Genomic DNA, 16773 nt, shown 5'->3' on the forward strand with positions numbered 1-16773 from the left:
TGTCAAAAGATGCACCACTGATCTTCAATGCAATGTTATTTTTAGTCCTGATGATGTTAAGTTTCATGATATTAAGAGCAGTAAGTTGATTGGGCAAGGAGCAACCAAAGGAGACCTTTATATGCTTGAAGATCTTAGTCCCATCTCTAGTTATTGCTTCTCATTTTGTTCTGTTTCTTCCTTAAGTAAAGATGCATTGTGGCATACTAGACTTGGGCATCCACATGTTAGGGCTTTAAGCATTATGTTACCAAGTGTCATGTTTAAAAATAATGATTGTGAGGCATGTATTTTGGGCAAACATTGTAGGATTGTGTTTCAAAGATCATCCACTATTTATGAGAATTGCTTTGATTTGATTCACTCTGATGTTTGGACTGTACCATGTTTATCTAGGGATGATTATAAGTATTATGTCACATTCATTGATGAAAAATTCAAATACACCTGGTTAACACTCATTAAAACAAAAGATATGGTTCTTGATGCATTTAAAATTTTTCAAAGCTATGTTATTAACCATTATCATGCCAAGATTAAGAGTTTCAGGTCAGATAATGGTGGGGAATACATAGGCCACGCATTCAAAGATCACCTAGCTCAACATGGGATTCTACATCAGACTAGATGTCCTTACACTCCACAACATAATGAAGTTGCTGAAAGGAAGAACAGACACCTCATGGAAGTGGCCCGTTCAATGATGTTCCACAAGAGTGTCCCTAAGAAATTTTGGAGTGATGCTGTGATGACTGCTTGCTATCTGATCAACAGGATACCAACCAGAATCCTAGAGGATCAGTCTCCATTTGAGGTAATCAACAAGATTCGACCAGTTCTGGATCACTTGAGGACATTTGGGTGTGTGTGCTATGTACTGGTGCCAGGAGAGATGAGAAACAAACTTGAAGCAAAGAGCACCAAGGCTATGCTTATTGGATATTCCACATCTCAAAAGGGATACAAGTGCTTTGATCCCACTGTTAGAAGAGTCTTGGTGTCTAGGGATGTGAAGTTCATGGAAGATAAAGGGTATTATGAAGAGAAGAATTGGGAGGAGCTTGAAGAACTTTCTCAACCATTAGATAGAGCTGCTAGTTTGAGAAACATACTAGAAGAACTCGGTATTGGCGTGTCCCAGGATCAGAGCAGGCGTGAAAAGCCTACTCAAGTGGCCGCTGAAGAACCATCTCACTTTGAACATGAGGGGGAAAGTGAATCTGAAGCTGAAGGGTTAAAAGATCAAGGTTCAGAAGAAGTTGGAGGTCTAGAAGATCAAGGCTCAGATTCTCCTGTCCAAAGTGAAGATGAATTAGTAAGAGAAGTTCATAATGAAGGTCAGGAAGCTGGAGAAGAAATCCAGATACAAGAGGAAGCTGTTGAAGAAGAAGTAGAAGTTCCTTTGAGAAGAAGCACACGGGTAAGGAGGGATGCTTCCGAGTGGGCAGACACAAGAAAATGGGTAAACATGGGAGTGTTATACAATGCCCAGACTGTGGAACATCCTTCCCAAGCTGTGTGCTCCTTTGCTGAGTTTCCGGAAGAGCACTACTCTTTTATGGTAAGTTTAGATGAAAGCTATGTGCAAAGAAGCTATGAAGAAGCAATGTTGATTCAAGAGTGGAGGGATTCAGTCAATGATGAGGCTGATGCCATGATTAGAAATGATACATGGTATGAGAGTGAGTTGCCTAAGGGGAAGAGATCTGTGTCATGCAAGTGGATCTTCACCATAAAGTATTTACCTAATGGGAAGATTAATAGGCGCAAGACAAGGCTGGTAGCAAGAGGTTTCACACAAACCTATGGAGAGGATTACATTGATACTTTTGCACCTTTTGCAAAGCTCCATACCATTAGGATTGTACTATCAGTTGCAACCAACGTTGGGTGGGATCTTTGGCAAATGGATGTGAAGAATGCTTTCCTCCAAGGAGAGCTAGAAGATGAAGTCTATATGCTACCACCTCCGTGTATTGAAGGAATGATGAAGCCAGGAAATGTTCTTAGGCTGAAGAAAGCCATCCATGGATTGAAACAATCACCTAGAGCATGGTACAATAAACTAAGCACAACACTGAATGGTAGAGGCTTCAGGAAGTCCGAGCTTGATCACACTCTCTTTACTCTCAATACTCCCTCATGCATCATTGTTTTGCTTGTGTATGTGGATGACATCATCATAACAGGCAGTGATAAGGAAGGAATCCGAGCCATCAAGGAGTTTCTGAAATCAATATTTGATATAAAGGATTTGGGAGAGATGAAGTACTTTCTTGGGATTGAGCTGTGCAGATCCAAGGAAGGGTTGTTTATCTCTCAAAGGAAGTATGCATTGGATCTCTTGAAGGATGCTGGTGTGTATGGAGGAAGAACAACCAAGATGCCCATGGAGGATGGGTACAAGGTTCCACGTGAGGGGGATATTGAAGACATCAAGTTGTTCCATGATCCAAAGTTGTATAGGAAGCTTGTGGGGAAGCTGATATACTTGACCATCACTAGGCCAGACATTTGTTTTGCTGTGAATCAAGTGAGCCAGCATATGCAAGCTCCAAAAGAGCATCACTGGCGCATGGTGAAGAGGGTTCTCGTGTACCTGAATGGAACTCAAGGGCTTGGTATATGGATGGGCTGCAATAAAAGCACTGAAGTTGTGGATTATTGTGATGCTGATTGGGCAGGTGATAGAGCAGACAAAAGGTCTACAACAGGCTACTGCACTTTCATTGGAGTAAACATGGTTACTTGGAAGAGTAAGAAGCATAAGGTTGTATCATGCTCTAGTGCTGAAGCTGAGTATAGAGCTATGCTAAAGCTTACCAACGAGTTGGTATGGATCAAAGGGATTCTTAGGCACTTGGAGATTGAGCAAGCAACACCAATGACTATGCATTGTGACAATCAGGCGGCTATTCACATTGCTACAAACTCAGTGTTTCATGAGAGGACAAAGCACATTGAAGTAGATTGCCACAAGGTGAGGCAGATGATAGTCTTGGGAGTGATCTTGCCATGTTATACTAGAAGTGAAGATCAGTTGGCAGATGTGTCACCAAGGCAGCAAGACAAAAGACTATGGAGTCCATCCACATCAGATTGGGACTCATAGATCTTGGGAAGAGAAGGAGCTGATCCCCTAAGTCATGAGGTCTTTACTCTTTTTCCCTCATCTTGTCCCAATGGGTTTTCCTTGGTGAGGTTTTTAATGAGGAAGATCTCATGGCTATCCAAGCTTAGACTTTCACAAATCTAAGCTTGAGGGGGAATGTTAAGATGAGATCAATATATGGGAAGAGAAAGACATGAGGAGTTGAGTATGATGAAGAGGCTGTACATGGCGTAGTAATACTATTTACCCGAGTAACTTCCAAGGGTTAAACCAAAGTTACCCTAGTTATCCTAGTATACTAGTTATACTAGTTACCCGGGTAACTTTGGATGAAGAAGAGAAGTCCTATTCCCTTTGCTAAGGCATCAGACCGTTGCAAGGGAAGAGGAGACACGTGTGACAGGCTGGAGAAGAGCTGGATAAAGCAAAAGGAGCTTTATGCACAAGGAAGAAGCTCATTGGATGGTTTGAATTACAGCAAACCTTATCTCTTGTAATAGTGCCTCTTTATGAAACCCTCATCCTAGTGTTGCCTCCTCATATATATTGTAAACTCTGATCAGATTAATAATTAAGAAGTTTGGGATTATCTCTCTAGACTCTTTCTCTCTTGTTCATGATGATTCTTAAATACTCTTAAACATGATTACTACCTAATCTTTCGACAAATCTCCCATTAATCTCCTCTAATCTTCCTTTAATCTCTCAATACCTACTCTATTCTCTAAAATCATAGGGAGAGGGATGGAATCCACGAGGATGTGTGGGAACCTGAGTTTCACTTGAAGGGTAACTACCCCGGGATATTCGGAAACGTTGAACGGAATCGGGAAGATGTCCAGAATTCGGGGACGAATCCCTTTCTAGTGGGGGAGAATTGTAACATCCCGGGCCTGGCCCAAAAGGAAATTCAAGTGCTGGAGGCCCAAGAAGGAGAAACCCTAGACATGACCCCTTCCACTTCTTATAAAAGGAGAAGCTCCCTTAGGGTTTAGCCACAAGAGAGACAGCAAGCGAAGCCCTGCCCGAGCAGAACCCCGCCGCCGCCGCCTCTAGCCGCCGCCACCCCGCCTCCATCGAAGCCGGCCACCAGCCACCACCTGCGAAGCCCTAGTCGCCGCACCCGAGCCCCTAGCCGTCGCCTCCTTGATTCGGTTTCGTGCAAACAGTTGAGATCTGAACTACAAGGTAAGACCGTGATCTCTAGTTCTATGTCATTGGAAATGACGGATCCTAAACCCTCCTCTCTCTTGTGAACCCTTCTTATGAACCAGATTCCGGGAAGTGATCATCTCTCCCATTCTAGATCCAGATCTACCACTGCGATAAGCTAAGGTGAGGACTTGGCTTTGAACTTGCCTCATGTTGAGTAACCAATGGGACTTAGTCCTTTGTTAATCAGATCTAGACTTGTGATGTGTATTGATGTGATATGTGGTAGATCTAGATGTTATGAAATGTGTATGTGTTGTTGTGATGAGGTTGTATGCATACTAGGGTTGTTAAGGAAGTGATGATAAGATGTTGAGACGTGATGTGAATGATAAGATGTTGAGACGTGATGTAAATGGATAAGTGAGTGACGTTAAGGATAAGTATGAGGTTGGGGAATCATATAGGGTAGAGGGCGTACGTGGATAGTAGCTCTACGCTAGGCACCCATAGGAGCTGTGGGGTAGTGTCCCGTTGGAGCACCCACAGGAATATGGGGTAGTGGTCTAGCGAGAGCTACCCACGGAGAATGAGGAGACGATCCAACCGCGAGAGGCGGGATATAAAAACGTGCATTGTAGGTTTCTTAGCTCATGGTCGGGTATTTTGGTTTTCTGTATAATAGATCTTATTAGCTCATGACTTGTGATTGCTTGCTCTTCCTGAGTTGAGTTCGTGAGTTCCCAGAACCTGTCCTCACTGAGTATTCCGTACTCACCCCTCTTCCTGCAGGTACGGCCGAGAGGGAGCGGGAGTAGAAGTCCGTATGGTGCAAGTGTTTTCTTGAGTTTTTCCTTTATTTTCAAACCCTTTTTCTTTAAGTTTTCGTTGGATATTTTGGCCTTTAAGTTGAGTTCGGATTTGTGTAAGACTATTTGAATTTTAAAAAGATTTATTGGATGAAATGAGTTGTATTACTGTAGTTGATGAGGATCACCGGGCTAGGGCCGTTACAGATTCTGTCAACAAAGAATTCTCAACAAGCTACCACCAGCAGCAGAGAATCCTCAAGCTGATCTAGAAAATGTGAAACAAGGCTTGAGAAAAATACATAATTATGTTGTTGAGAATTCTGTTCAACCTTAACCGGTTCCACAAAAGGAGATTGAGTAGCCAAATCCGGCTTGAAGAGAAAAAGGATGAAATCAGACTGTGTGTGGAACATCCTCATCCTGAGGAATTTTAAAAAATTGATGGTAACCATAATAGTAGTTCGGGAGTACTAAGCTATATGCAAGCTACTAAATCTGCGAAAGCAAAGCTGAGGCTACATGACACTTCTTCCCCCGGGCAACAAGGGTCTGACAAAACCATTAGACGTTACTCGCTACCATCTTCAAGTAATAATGCAAGAGTCACATCCGATTTTCCTGAAACAACAAGAGGCTCAAACTTGGGTGGCAAAACCGGGAAAAGACCAAAAAAACTCAATGGTTAGTGTCCCAAGCAATACAAACAAGATTCTCTCTCACAAGAAGGTCTATGCTGTGATTCTACGTTTTCTATCAACTAATTATTTATTGAATTGTTTTTGGGTTTTGTAGGGAAGACAGCTCCTGTATAGCGCTTGAAAAATTGTAAGGCCTTTGATGTTTCTCTATATAAGTTTGAAAACGAAAAAAAGCGTGAGGATTTCTTGCGATAGCCAAGGTAAATTATGTTATGTATTTGTTAGTTTGTGATTCTGTCAGAAATCGATCAAAGTAGGCGTTCAAGAACCAAAGTCAATTATGGTACTCAGGTTTCAGATCCAAACATGGCGTTGAAAATATGGGACATGGCTATTCAAGTTCATGGAGCAGCTGGTGTATGCTCGGATACATTTTAAGCACATTCGAAGCTTTAGATATTTTTCGGATGTGCGAGTTGGATTCCTTGGACACAAAAGAATCAGAGTTGCCATCACAATCGCTATAGCTTCTATCTTAAAGTATTATAGTAGTATTTCATTACGGAGTTAATTCTGACCATTCGTGACAATGGTGGAATTCTCTTACATGACCTTCTGTGCAACACTCGGTGTCTGTAAACCGATATGTTAACAAGCTATATTACAAATAAATAAATTAAACAGTAGTATTGAATACGTCCCCACGTTCCACGCCTTCCTATATTATAGGATAGCAAAAAAAACAATAAAGATAAAATTCTCACCGCGACAGATAATCAATAGTCATTAGTCAGACATTTATGAGCTTGATTGTTTTCAGTTTCTGAAATGGTTTCTGGCTTTTGTTTTTGAAAAACTATTTTTTTTTGCCAATCAAAATTTTGGAAAAAATGATTTCCTAAAATCTAGGAAAACTAGTTTTTCAAATAACCACCTATTTCTACACAAAAACCAAAAGCTATGTTTTTTAGATTGTGGCCAACGTAAGTTCTTTTATTCATTATTTTCTTTTACAATCTTTTATTTTTAAACTTTTTTTTATAGTTATTCCATGTTTATCTCCTTTCTCAATTCCCACAGATTTGTTTTACCATTATGTTATCAATTAAACTATCCAATAAATCATTAAAATGAAAAAAAATGAAAAATAAAATTATAATTTATTTAGAATGAAAAATGGTGGATGATTATATTCATGTAGTTTCGAGTTCCACAAAAATATTTTTTTAAAATTAAGTTATTGGAGTTTTGTTTAGCTAAATTAGTTTTATAATTATGTAAATAATATTTCATACTATTAAATTAATTATAACAGCTAATTATAAGAATTATACATTTATTAAATAGTCATTCTATTTTTACCATATTTTAAATTTTAAATATTTTTATTTTGTTTTACTATATTAGCTATTAATTGTTTATTGTTTTGAAGATATATAATTAAAGTTATTTTAAATATAGCTATTAGTTTTTATTCGATAATATATTTTAAAAACTTTTTAATATAAGTTTATTTATTTTAGTGATAATAAAAAATTTTGTTTTTAATGGTGTTTAGAAGAAAAAATTTATATTTATAATATATTTTAGTTCAAAAAACAAAAACCAAAATCTAATATCACCAATCAAGCTTTTTGAAAAACTAAAATCTACAAAAAATTCAAAAACTAAAAACTAAAATCAAAATCTAAAAACTAAAAACCAAAATCCAAAAACCAAAATCTAAAAACCATGCAAACAATCATCACCTTAAGGTTTGAAAACGCCGACAGAGGTAGATATATAAGCAGTACATACCATTTAGGGTTTCTTAAAACTTAACTTTATATAAACTTTCTATGGGCTTATTATCTTTTTTTTATAAGCAGTATACGTACCATTTACGGTTCAACCGCCAATCCGGATCAGGTATGCAAACATTGTTATCACCTCTTCTTATAGCTTCAGAGGCGGATACGGAGGTTAGATATATATATATATATATATCGCAACCATGTTGTTGGCTGAAAGTTCGTCGGCTTGTATGGTCTGTTTTTAGTTCATTGACCCCACCTTTTCTCTGGTTCGAAGCTCTTCCATACAATTTTTTGACCATTATTCTTTAATTTACTGTATTATGTCGGGCAAAAGCCCAATTCGCGAACCCATTAAAATTTTATAAATGGAAGCAAATAAACAATGCAGTAATACGGATGGATGAAATTTAACAAGGAGTTGATAAAAGTATTTAGCTAGCATAAAGTTAAAAACAACAACAAAGAGACAAGGCAGGAAAATGTTTAAGAGGACATGGTAGTAGCAGCATTCTTTGGAAGGGAACACTCGGCTTCTTCTGCAATAGCCAACCTTTTTGACTGCAAACAACCAAGGGAAAAGAGAGATGTAAAATGTCTTTGCTAGTCAAAGTCGTTAATGAGAAATCGGTAGATTTGTTAGAAAAACTTGCCTTTGATGGCTTCTTGGGCTTGGCAGTAGCCTTCTTCTTAAGAGAGGAAGCCTTGCAAAGAAGGACGGCCTTGAATTTTTTCCCCTGCAACCATACAGTTGTTAATGAGAAATCAGGTTTTGATTAAGAAAGTAAATAATGTTTGGTTAAAAAAAAAACTTGCCAAGTTAGGCTTCGTCAAGCTGCTCCTTTTGGACTGTACAAAATAATGAGTAGAGCTGACGAGTTGTTTTATGGAGAAAAAGATTTATATTTATGTATTAAAAAAAAAAAAGAAACGCTAACTTGCCTTCTGAGGCTTGGGAGTATCATCCTCATCATCAGAATCATCCCAGCCGAACCACCTTACAAACTCTCGCCTTTTTGCCTCCACTTTTGCAAGATAAGACTGAAACAGTAGGAGTCAGAGATTAGATATTATCTCTATGTGAAAAAACAACTCTGGTATTATAATAAGAAGAAAAGAAGAAAAACTTGCCTCTTGAAGCCTAACGGCGGACTCAAAATTTTCTAAGACCCGATAAAACCTCCCCGCAAGGTAACTAAGATACTCATGCATCTAGAATGAAAAGGAAAACGGGAGATAAGAGGATGAAAAATTGTACTTAAATTTAGAGGAGGCAAGGATGCTTTACCTTAACTGCATGTTGGGGACTGTCGAGGTGGGCTTTGAAATCATCAAAGCTGTCGGAAGAAAAATCGTCGCATAATCCGCAACAATGCGATTCACAGCCTGTGTCCTGTCTTCTGGTATCATAGTTGGCAGACCCTAGATCTGGATCTGTAGGGGAGAAACAACAACAGCATAACTAATAATAATTTGGTGGTGTAGAGGTAGAGAGAGATAGAGAGGGAGAAGACAAAACAACCTTTCAGTAAGCCAAGCCTATCCCAGACCCACTCTCCACCAAAGTTGTCGACTAGTAGGGTTGGAGGCTCTGGGTCTGCATGTTCGGTAACGGCTGGAAAAGCCAGCAGAAGATTGTAACGGGGGCCACGATTAAAAAACACGCAAATGACATCTTCCAATAGATCGGCATGGACGGCAGTTATGAGCATCATTGACAAGGGAGGTTCAAAACGAGGTTCTCTCGAAAACAAAGCACGGCGCACACAGCTCATCATGTCGGATCCTGAATGCCAGTTGAGAATCTAAACCTCTGATTTTTTATTTTTTTTGCTACAAAAAAAATTTGAGATAAAGATTTTTTACCTAGTGGAAGCTGTTTAATAACGACTCCACCGGAAGAGAGCGCTTTCAGAAAGTCATGAGGGACTCCTTCCAGGTTACCAATGCCAATTATTGTGAGCGGACCATTGTAACCTTGATTCTTCAACTCCGTGTCTATTCTCGGACCGACTCGACTTGGCTGAGCGGACAGCTGTCCATGTCCCACCACACGATCGTTTTAGAGGTCGCCAACTCTGGCGTCGCCTTCTTCACCTTCTTCATCATCATCTCTTTCTCTTCTAAGCCTAACACAGTTAATTAATCGATCGGATTAGTTCAACACTGAGGCAAACAAATTAAACAGACTGAAAATCACCCACCTCCGGTCTGCATAAGAGGTATAGATAAAATAAAAGCCACGACTTCCCCTCACTATTTTAGGGTTTTCTTTTATAACTGCACTTCATGGGCCATTTTTATGGGATAGCCTGCCCTGGTCCAGGTCAATCAGACGCTTGCAAATCCATTATCCTTTTAGAGTTTCATTCCTCCTCTCAACCGAAAATTAATATATAATATATATATATATATATATTTTTTTTATCGTTATGTATAGAATTTTTAGCTTAGTCAGTTTTAGTTTACAATTTTTGAAACCATTATTTACGCGTGATGTTTACGATACTGAGAAGCAAAATCGTTATATGCTTGACTCAAACAATAACATTAGACTAGGATAAGACCAGTGCCTTGCAGAAATTTGATGTTTAAAAATATTTACATGATCCATTATAAATGAATGAAATGTACATATGTGTTTTTCTTCTCAAAAGCATTGAATCATTTAATTTTATAAAGTTTCATTTGTTATGGACTTGCAACAATTGTTAAAACCGGGAAAAGACCGAGAAAACTCTAAGTAAAAATATTTACATGATCCATTATAAATGAATGAAATGTACATGTGTGTTTTTCTTCTCAAAAGCATTGAATCATTTCTCACTACCATTAGACGTTACTCGCTACCATTTTCAGGTAATAATGCAAGAGTCACATCCGATTTCCCTGAAACAACAAGAGGCTCAAACTTGGGTGGTAAAACCGGGAAAAGACCGAGAAAACTCTAAGTAATGGTTAGTGTCCCAAGCAATACAAACAAGATTCTCTCTCACAAGAAGGTCTATGCTGTGATTCTACGTTTTCTATCAACTAATTATTTATTGAATTGTTTTTGGGTTTTGTAGGGAAGACAGCTCCAGTATAGCGCTTGAAAAATTGTAAGGCCTTTGATGTATCTCTATATAAGTTTGAAAACGAAAAAAAGCGTGAGGATTTCTTGCGATAGCCAAGGTAAATTATGTTATGTAATTGTTAGTTTGTGATTCTGTCAGAAATCGATCAAAGTAGACGTTCAAGAACCAAAGTCAATTATGGTACTCAGGTTTCAGATCCAAACATGGCGTTGAAAATATGGGACATGGCTATTCAAGTTCATGGAGCAGCTGGTGTATGCTCGGATACAGTTTAAGCACATTCGAAGTTTTAGATATTTTTCGGATGTGCGAGTTGGATTCCTTGGACACAAAAGAATCAGAGTTGCCATCACAATCGCTATAGCTTCTATCTTAAGTATTATAGTAGTATTTCATTACGGAGTTAATTCTGACCATTCGTGAGAATGGTGGAATTCTCTTACATGACCTTCTGTGCAACAGTCGGTGTCTGTAAACCGATATGTTAACAAGCTATATTACAAATAAATAAATTAAACAGTAGTATTGAATACGTCCCCACGTTCCACGCCTTCCTATATTATAGGATAGCAAAAAAAGCAATAAAGATAAAATTCTCACCGTCACAGAGAATCAATAGTCATTAGTCGGACATATAGTCTTGATGTGGTTAATCGTACGTTCATTTCCATCCATTGTTTTGATCTGTCTAATGTCATTTAGGTTTTACGTCTGAACATCACCTTCCACCCACCTACGTAATTCCGTCATATGACAGAGTAAATCCGAAGTCGCACACGTCCACATAATATAAATAATACAATAAACTTTTGTTAATATATCAGGTTTTTGTTTTTTAGGCTTTTGTTTTGAATTAGACCATTTTGTTCAATTCTAACTTGTAAGCTAAACTTGAATTCTCGATTTCGTGTGGATGTAAAGTATATAAATTTGCAACCTTTGTCAATTTTATTTCTATTACGAAACTGTTCAATTTTGTATTAGAACTCAATGATTCTAAAGTTAAAACAAAGTTTAAATCAGTTGTAAAATTTAAAATTTGTTTTATAAAAAACCGAAAAAATTAAAAAAAAAAGCATTTAAATCATAATTAGGTTTAATTAGTTTTTACTCATCTTACTTATCATTCTATATTTGATATTCAGTAATAAAAACAACAAATTGTGGGTTTAAATTATTTTAAATTTGTTAGATATATGAATGAATTCAAACAAATTTTAAAATTTCTACCAACTTAATTGTTTAAAATCAGTTGTAATATATATACACAATTTATGTTCATATATAAGTGTAGTTTTTAAAAATTAACTAAATATTATTCAAATACCCCGGGTGTAGCTCGGGAAAATCTCTAGTCTTTATATATAAAAGAAGGTTTGGATCCCTCCCAGGTATGCCACATGTGCATCCACGTCACAAATTGGTCTTTCCTGCGTGCGACACGTGTCCTCTACGCTAGTTTATAATGTTTCGGGCTTGGAGCCGGGTTTGTTGACAGTATATGTGCATGTATCAGTATCAGGGAGTTTATGTTGCTTATAGAGAATATAGAAGTCGTCGGAAATAATTATGTTTTACCATTTTTATGTTAGGCTGAAGTTATGGTGTGTGATTATGATTTTGAAATCAATTGTCAGGCAAAATAGAGATTTAAGCGACAATGGTTCCTAAGCTCACACGGTCACACCAATGACGTTCAATAGACCTTTCTTCTCAGTCTCTTTGCTTATTCATCTCATTATCTCTTGTCCTCATTGTATCGCAGCTATCGCTTATCCTCTTCTTAAATTCTTTTATATCCATCCTAAATCCGAAGATTTGATGATGAAAATCAACTTTTAGTCAGTGTTGTAGTTGGAAATTTTACCCATTGAAAGACTAAGAGAAAAAATGATTCAATTTTTTTTTGTAAGGGTATGTTTTGAGCTGATTCATATGAGAATAGATCTTTTAATATAATACAGTGAAATCATGTTGGATTTATGTTCTACCACTTCTGTTTCGTTTGACCAAAAAAAAAAGAACTTTGTTTCGTTTGACTTTGGTTTGATTAGTCGAACACGACGACACAATGAGGAGGCAGGCAGATTGATGAAAATTAATGTTCTTTCCCTCAGTTTTTTTTTAATAAATAAGATTAAATGTTGACGTATAATAAGTTTGTGTCATGCAAAATCTATAATATAATGAGGCAGTTGCCTCATTCCTGTGCCGCCACGTCAGGTCTGTGAATCCCACTTTTAAAAAGTGTGAAAAAGTGTCAAGTCTGTGGTCCGAATCCGGGTTATTGAGATATAAACACTAACATTTATACCACTAAACTAAATGATACTTTATACATTGATGACCGAAACTAATATATATTTATGATAGGAGAGTTTACTCTCTCCTTAAGGTGTACACGTATACATTTTATAAAGACTGGGGTCCATGATTCTCGGTTTGGTTTAGTAATTTTGTTCTCGCGTTTGGTTTTTAAATTATATGGTATGATTTGAGTTTTTCCGTTCAATTAATGTTTTATTATGTTATGAAACACAACGTTTTGTCGATTAGGGCTTTTTTAATTGTTCTTCGTCTCTTTACATTTGTCGTCTCGGTTCAGCTTCTCTGCAAACACCAAACATTAATCTTCCCTATTGTTCAACGTATGTCTCTTGATTTACCAATTAATGTTTTCGTCATTTAATTCAGATGTCGACTTCTCCGTTCCTTCACGCCAAACCTATAAATTATAGATGAATCTTCAGAACCTCTGTTAGTTAATCTTCTTTATCAAGCGTTCATTGTTGTTCGACTTCCCCCATTTTTGGAACTCGAAAAACATCAAGAAGCATGGTGAATTCATGGGAACCACTCTACTTATCGACAAAAAATTAAGAGATTATTTACTTTCATTTTTCTTGGTTGCTATATGTTTCAGATTGTCTCTCATCACACTGCAGGGAATTATATGAAGTCAAAGAAGGCAAATAAGAAGTTTGATTTCAAGGTGTTCACCGAGACCGGTCCAAAAACAAGTCTGATTACGGGTGGTACACAACAAAGTAAGCGTACAAGTCTGATTTCTTTTTATGAATTAGAATTTCAAGAAGAAAACATCAAAAAGAAACATAAGAATTTTATCTGATTAATTTTCTGTATTATAGGTTCAAGATAGATGACAATGACCTTAAGAATAAAGGAGGCAAGCTTACTGTTAGAGTTTCTAACGTTGGCCACGTTGGCCACGCATTGCATGTCTGGCTCAATGGAGAATACCATGGTAAGATTGAGAAGCTACAACATTTAGATATTATGTTTAGAGAACTGAAATAATTAATAAATTTGTTTAGGAAACGGACATGGTAGCCATGATGAGAAGAGCTCATGGTCATTGTCCATTGTCAGGACCCTGCTTCTGTTACTTTCTCTGTGCTAAGCCTAGCGATGCATTTCCATGGCTGGTTCTCCTTCTTCATTAAACTATACTATAAGTTGCCTCTCAAAAAAGATAGGACGGGTTACTATGAATATGTTGGTTTTTGTCCATGAACTCTTGGTTCTGGAGTGCAGTTTTCCACACTCAGTAATCATCTACACATTACTTTTATCATCCACAATCTTCTGGTGATCTGTCTCTATGGTTTCTCAGGGATGTTGACATCACAAAGAGGCTGGACTACTCATCTGCAATAGTCGTTCTCGGATTCTCACTCATTGTATCCTTCCTAAGAACCTTTGATATTCGGGTGGAGGCTGCAAGATCATGGTATCCGCTCCAGTACTAGCTTTAGTCACCACCCACGTACTGTACATTAACTTCTACAAACTTGACTATGGTATACAGAGAACTCTTTCCCCTATCTGAAACCAGTTCCATTTTTTTTCTCCACAGTCTCTGTGAGTTCAATGTTGTTTACAGGTTGGAACATAATTGTGTGTGTGGCCATGGGAGTCGCTCAGCTTTTCCTATGGGCAAGATGGGCAGCTGTTTCTAGGCATCCTTCTAATTGGAAAATGTGGGTGGTTGTGATAGCTTCAGGTTTAGCTATGCTTTTAGAGATATATGTGATAGACCATGGATTTTACATACTTTTAGCCATGGTCTATAAGTGTTTTAATATAGATTTACTACTATATAGAGTCTATTTAGAGTATTTGCAGGTTCAAGTACATTCTGGAGAAATATGGTGATTTTGGAGTCTTTTGGAGTCTTTTGAGTGCAGGACTCCACAGATGCGTCAGATGTTTAGCTATGGATGGATACCTTTCCACCGTTAGATTGCGCTCATATTTTGACAAAAGATAGAGATTTGAGTTAGCTTTCCAATGCCACAAGCTTGAGGTCAATCAGCATCCTATAACAGAAGTTATTCCTGGTTTACTGACGAGTAGTCAGTCTGCCACGCGAGAGGAAGTTATCGAGAACATAAAGGAGTGTCGATCGATGCAACACTGTGCATATCGATCGATAGGGATCTCAGAATGTGGGCCGAGCATATTTGAAAATCGACTGAAGCCCAGAAGTAAACCCAAATTACCAGAATACCCTTGGATGACCAGAAACCCTATTTATGTTATTTCTAAGCCATTGTTGACGGCTACGCATTATTTTTCATTGTTCTTAGTTTGGAGTGAAGATCAATTCTCCTTCAGAGATTGATTGGAACTCTATTGGTTTTACCATTGATTTATTTATTATATTATTCAGACAATGATATGTGTTATTGCTTGCATGTCTGAGTAATTCATCTTGTTCGGTTAGGGATTTCATGAGCTTAATGTCAAACTGATAATCAATTAGGATTGCTAGGTTATCTATAGATCTCTACACTAGGGTGATTTGTAATACTAGGATCTGGAATAGTTAGAATAGCACGACAGTGTGACTAATTGTTTGAACCTAGAATCATAGGATAGTTGAGAGGCACGAAAGTGCAATCAATTAACGGAACCCGAACTCTGCTGGATTAGATACCTAGGTGCATACGAGAGTTAGTCTAGCAATCTAGTTGAACATAATTGATCAGATCGATGATGCTTGCCTAAGACAGCATCGAGCGACGCTTATACCATAGCATTGATCGACGCTTGTACCGTAGTATCGATCGACACTCAAACCATAGATCGATCGATGCTCGATCAGTGTTGACATGCGAATGCTGAAACACTGAACTTAGTCAATAGATTAGACTCAGAGCGAGAGCTGGTTGTCTTTTATATTAGATATCGAGTTCTAGAATTAATCTATAAGCCATTAGCATCCTTGAATTTTAGTTTTGAATCTCTTGATTGATAAATCCCTAGGTCTAGCTATTTATCCTAATTGTTTACAACCTCAATCAACCAATCGAACAAATACTTTGTTCACCTTGCTTTGCAATAATTATTTACTACTTTATAAACTATTAGCCTAGCTTAATCATATAACTATTAGATCTAATTGGTTCCCTAGCTCCCTGTGAATTCGATCCTTAAGTACTACAACTCGACCTCTTATTTGAGAGAGTATAAATCACTCCTTAGGGTAATTTGAGTGGTATCAAATTTGGCGCCGTTGCCGGGTAGCTTTGATCGGCATTAGATCTTGTCTAGCTAGATTTAGTCTAGGTTTTACTATTGTTCTAAAAAACTGATAAAAAATTTTCTTCTGTTTCAGGTACATACATCTTAGTACCAGGAACAACAATGAAGAGAGGATTTCTGGGTTCTTCAAAGAAGAAGCCTGCTGATTCACGCACAATCTGTAAGTCTACGAGGGAAGAATCGATCGACACCCTCCAAGCAGCATCGATCGACAGCGTACACCAGAAATCGATCGACAACGTACACCATCAATCGATCGACAAACTACAAGCAGCAGTGATCGACAGTGCCAACAAATCGTCAAACAACACTATTCATCGAGGTACTATTCATTGAGGTACTATTCATCTAGGTACTGTTCATCACACTACTATTCATCCCGGTCCTGTTTATCGTATTACTGTTCATCGCGACACTGTTTATCGTGACACTGTTCATCTTCCGTCGATCGACATTGTTCATCTCCCGTCGGTTGACACTATTCATCCTGCATCGGTCGACACTGTTCCTCACGCGTCGATCGACAATGTTCATCCCGACACTGTTCACTGCGATACTGTTCATCTAAACACTGTTCATCCCGACACTATTCATCCGGTGAAAAACGATACCACTTGCGGG

The 16773-nt window shown here is 37.9% G+C and overlaps 1 protein-coding gene and 1 long non-coding RNA gene across 2 annotated transcripts; one reads left to right on the forward strand and one right to left on the reverse strand.

The window, feature by feature from the left end:
* The first annotated feature begins 3276 nt into the window (after positions 1-3276).
* Positions 3277-6410, forward strand: LOC125585519. Its single transcript, XR_007322491.1, has 2 exons — positions 3277-5974; positions 6066-6410. It is a non-coding gene; the product is annotated as an uncharacterized LOC125585519 (long non-coding RNA).
* A 1518-nt stretch (positions 6411-7928) lies between these two features.
* LOC106435493 lies at positions 7929-9842 on the reverse strand. Its single transcript, XM_013876388.3, has 9 exons — positions 9712-9842; positions 9374-9636; positions 9030-9293; positions 8796-8941; positions 8639-8719; positions 8450-8548; positions 8324-8356; positions 8161-8244; positions 7929-8068 (listed from the first exon to the last, which is right to left on the reverse strand). Exons 3-9 carry the CDS (start codon positions 9283-9285, stop codon positions 7994-7996), a joined length of 774 nt encoding a protein of 257 aa, XP_013731842.1. The 5' UTR covers positions 9286-9293; positions 9374-9636; positions 9712-9842; the 3' UTR covers positions 7929-7993.
* Between the last annotated feature and the right edge of the window lie 6931 nt (positions 9843-16773).

This window comes from Brassica napus, chromosome C4 (assembly GCF_020379485.1).
Source record: "Brassica napus cultivar Da-Ae chromosome C4, Da-Ae, whole genome shotgun sequence".
NCBI lineage: Eukaryota > Viridiplantae > Streptophyta > Magnoliopsida > Brassicales > Brassicaceae > Brassica > Brassica napus.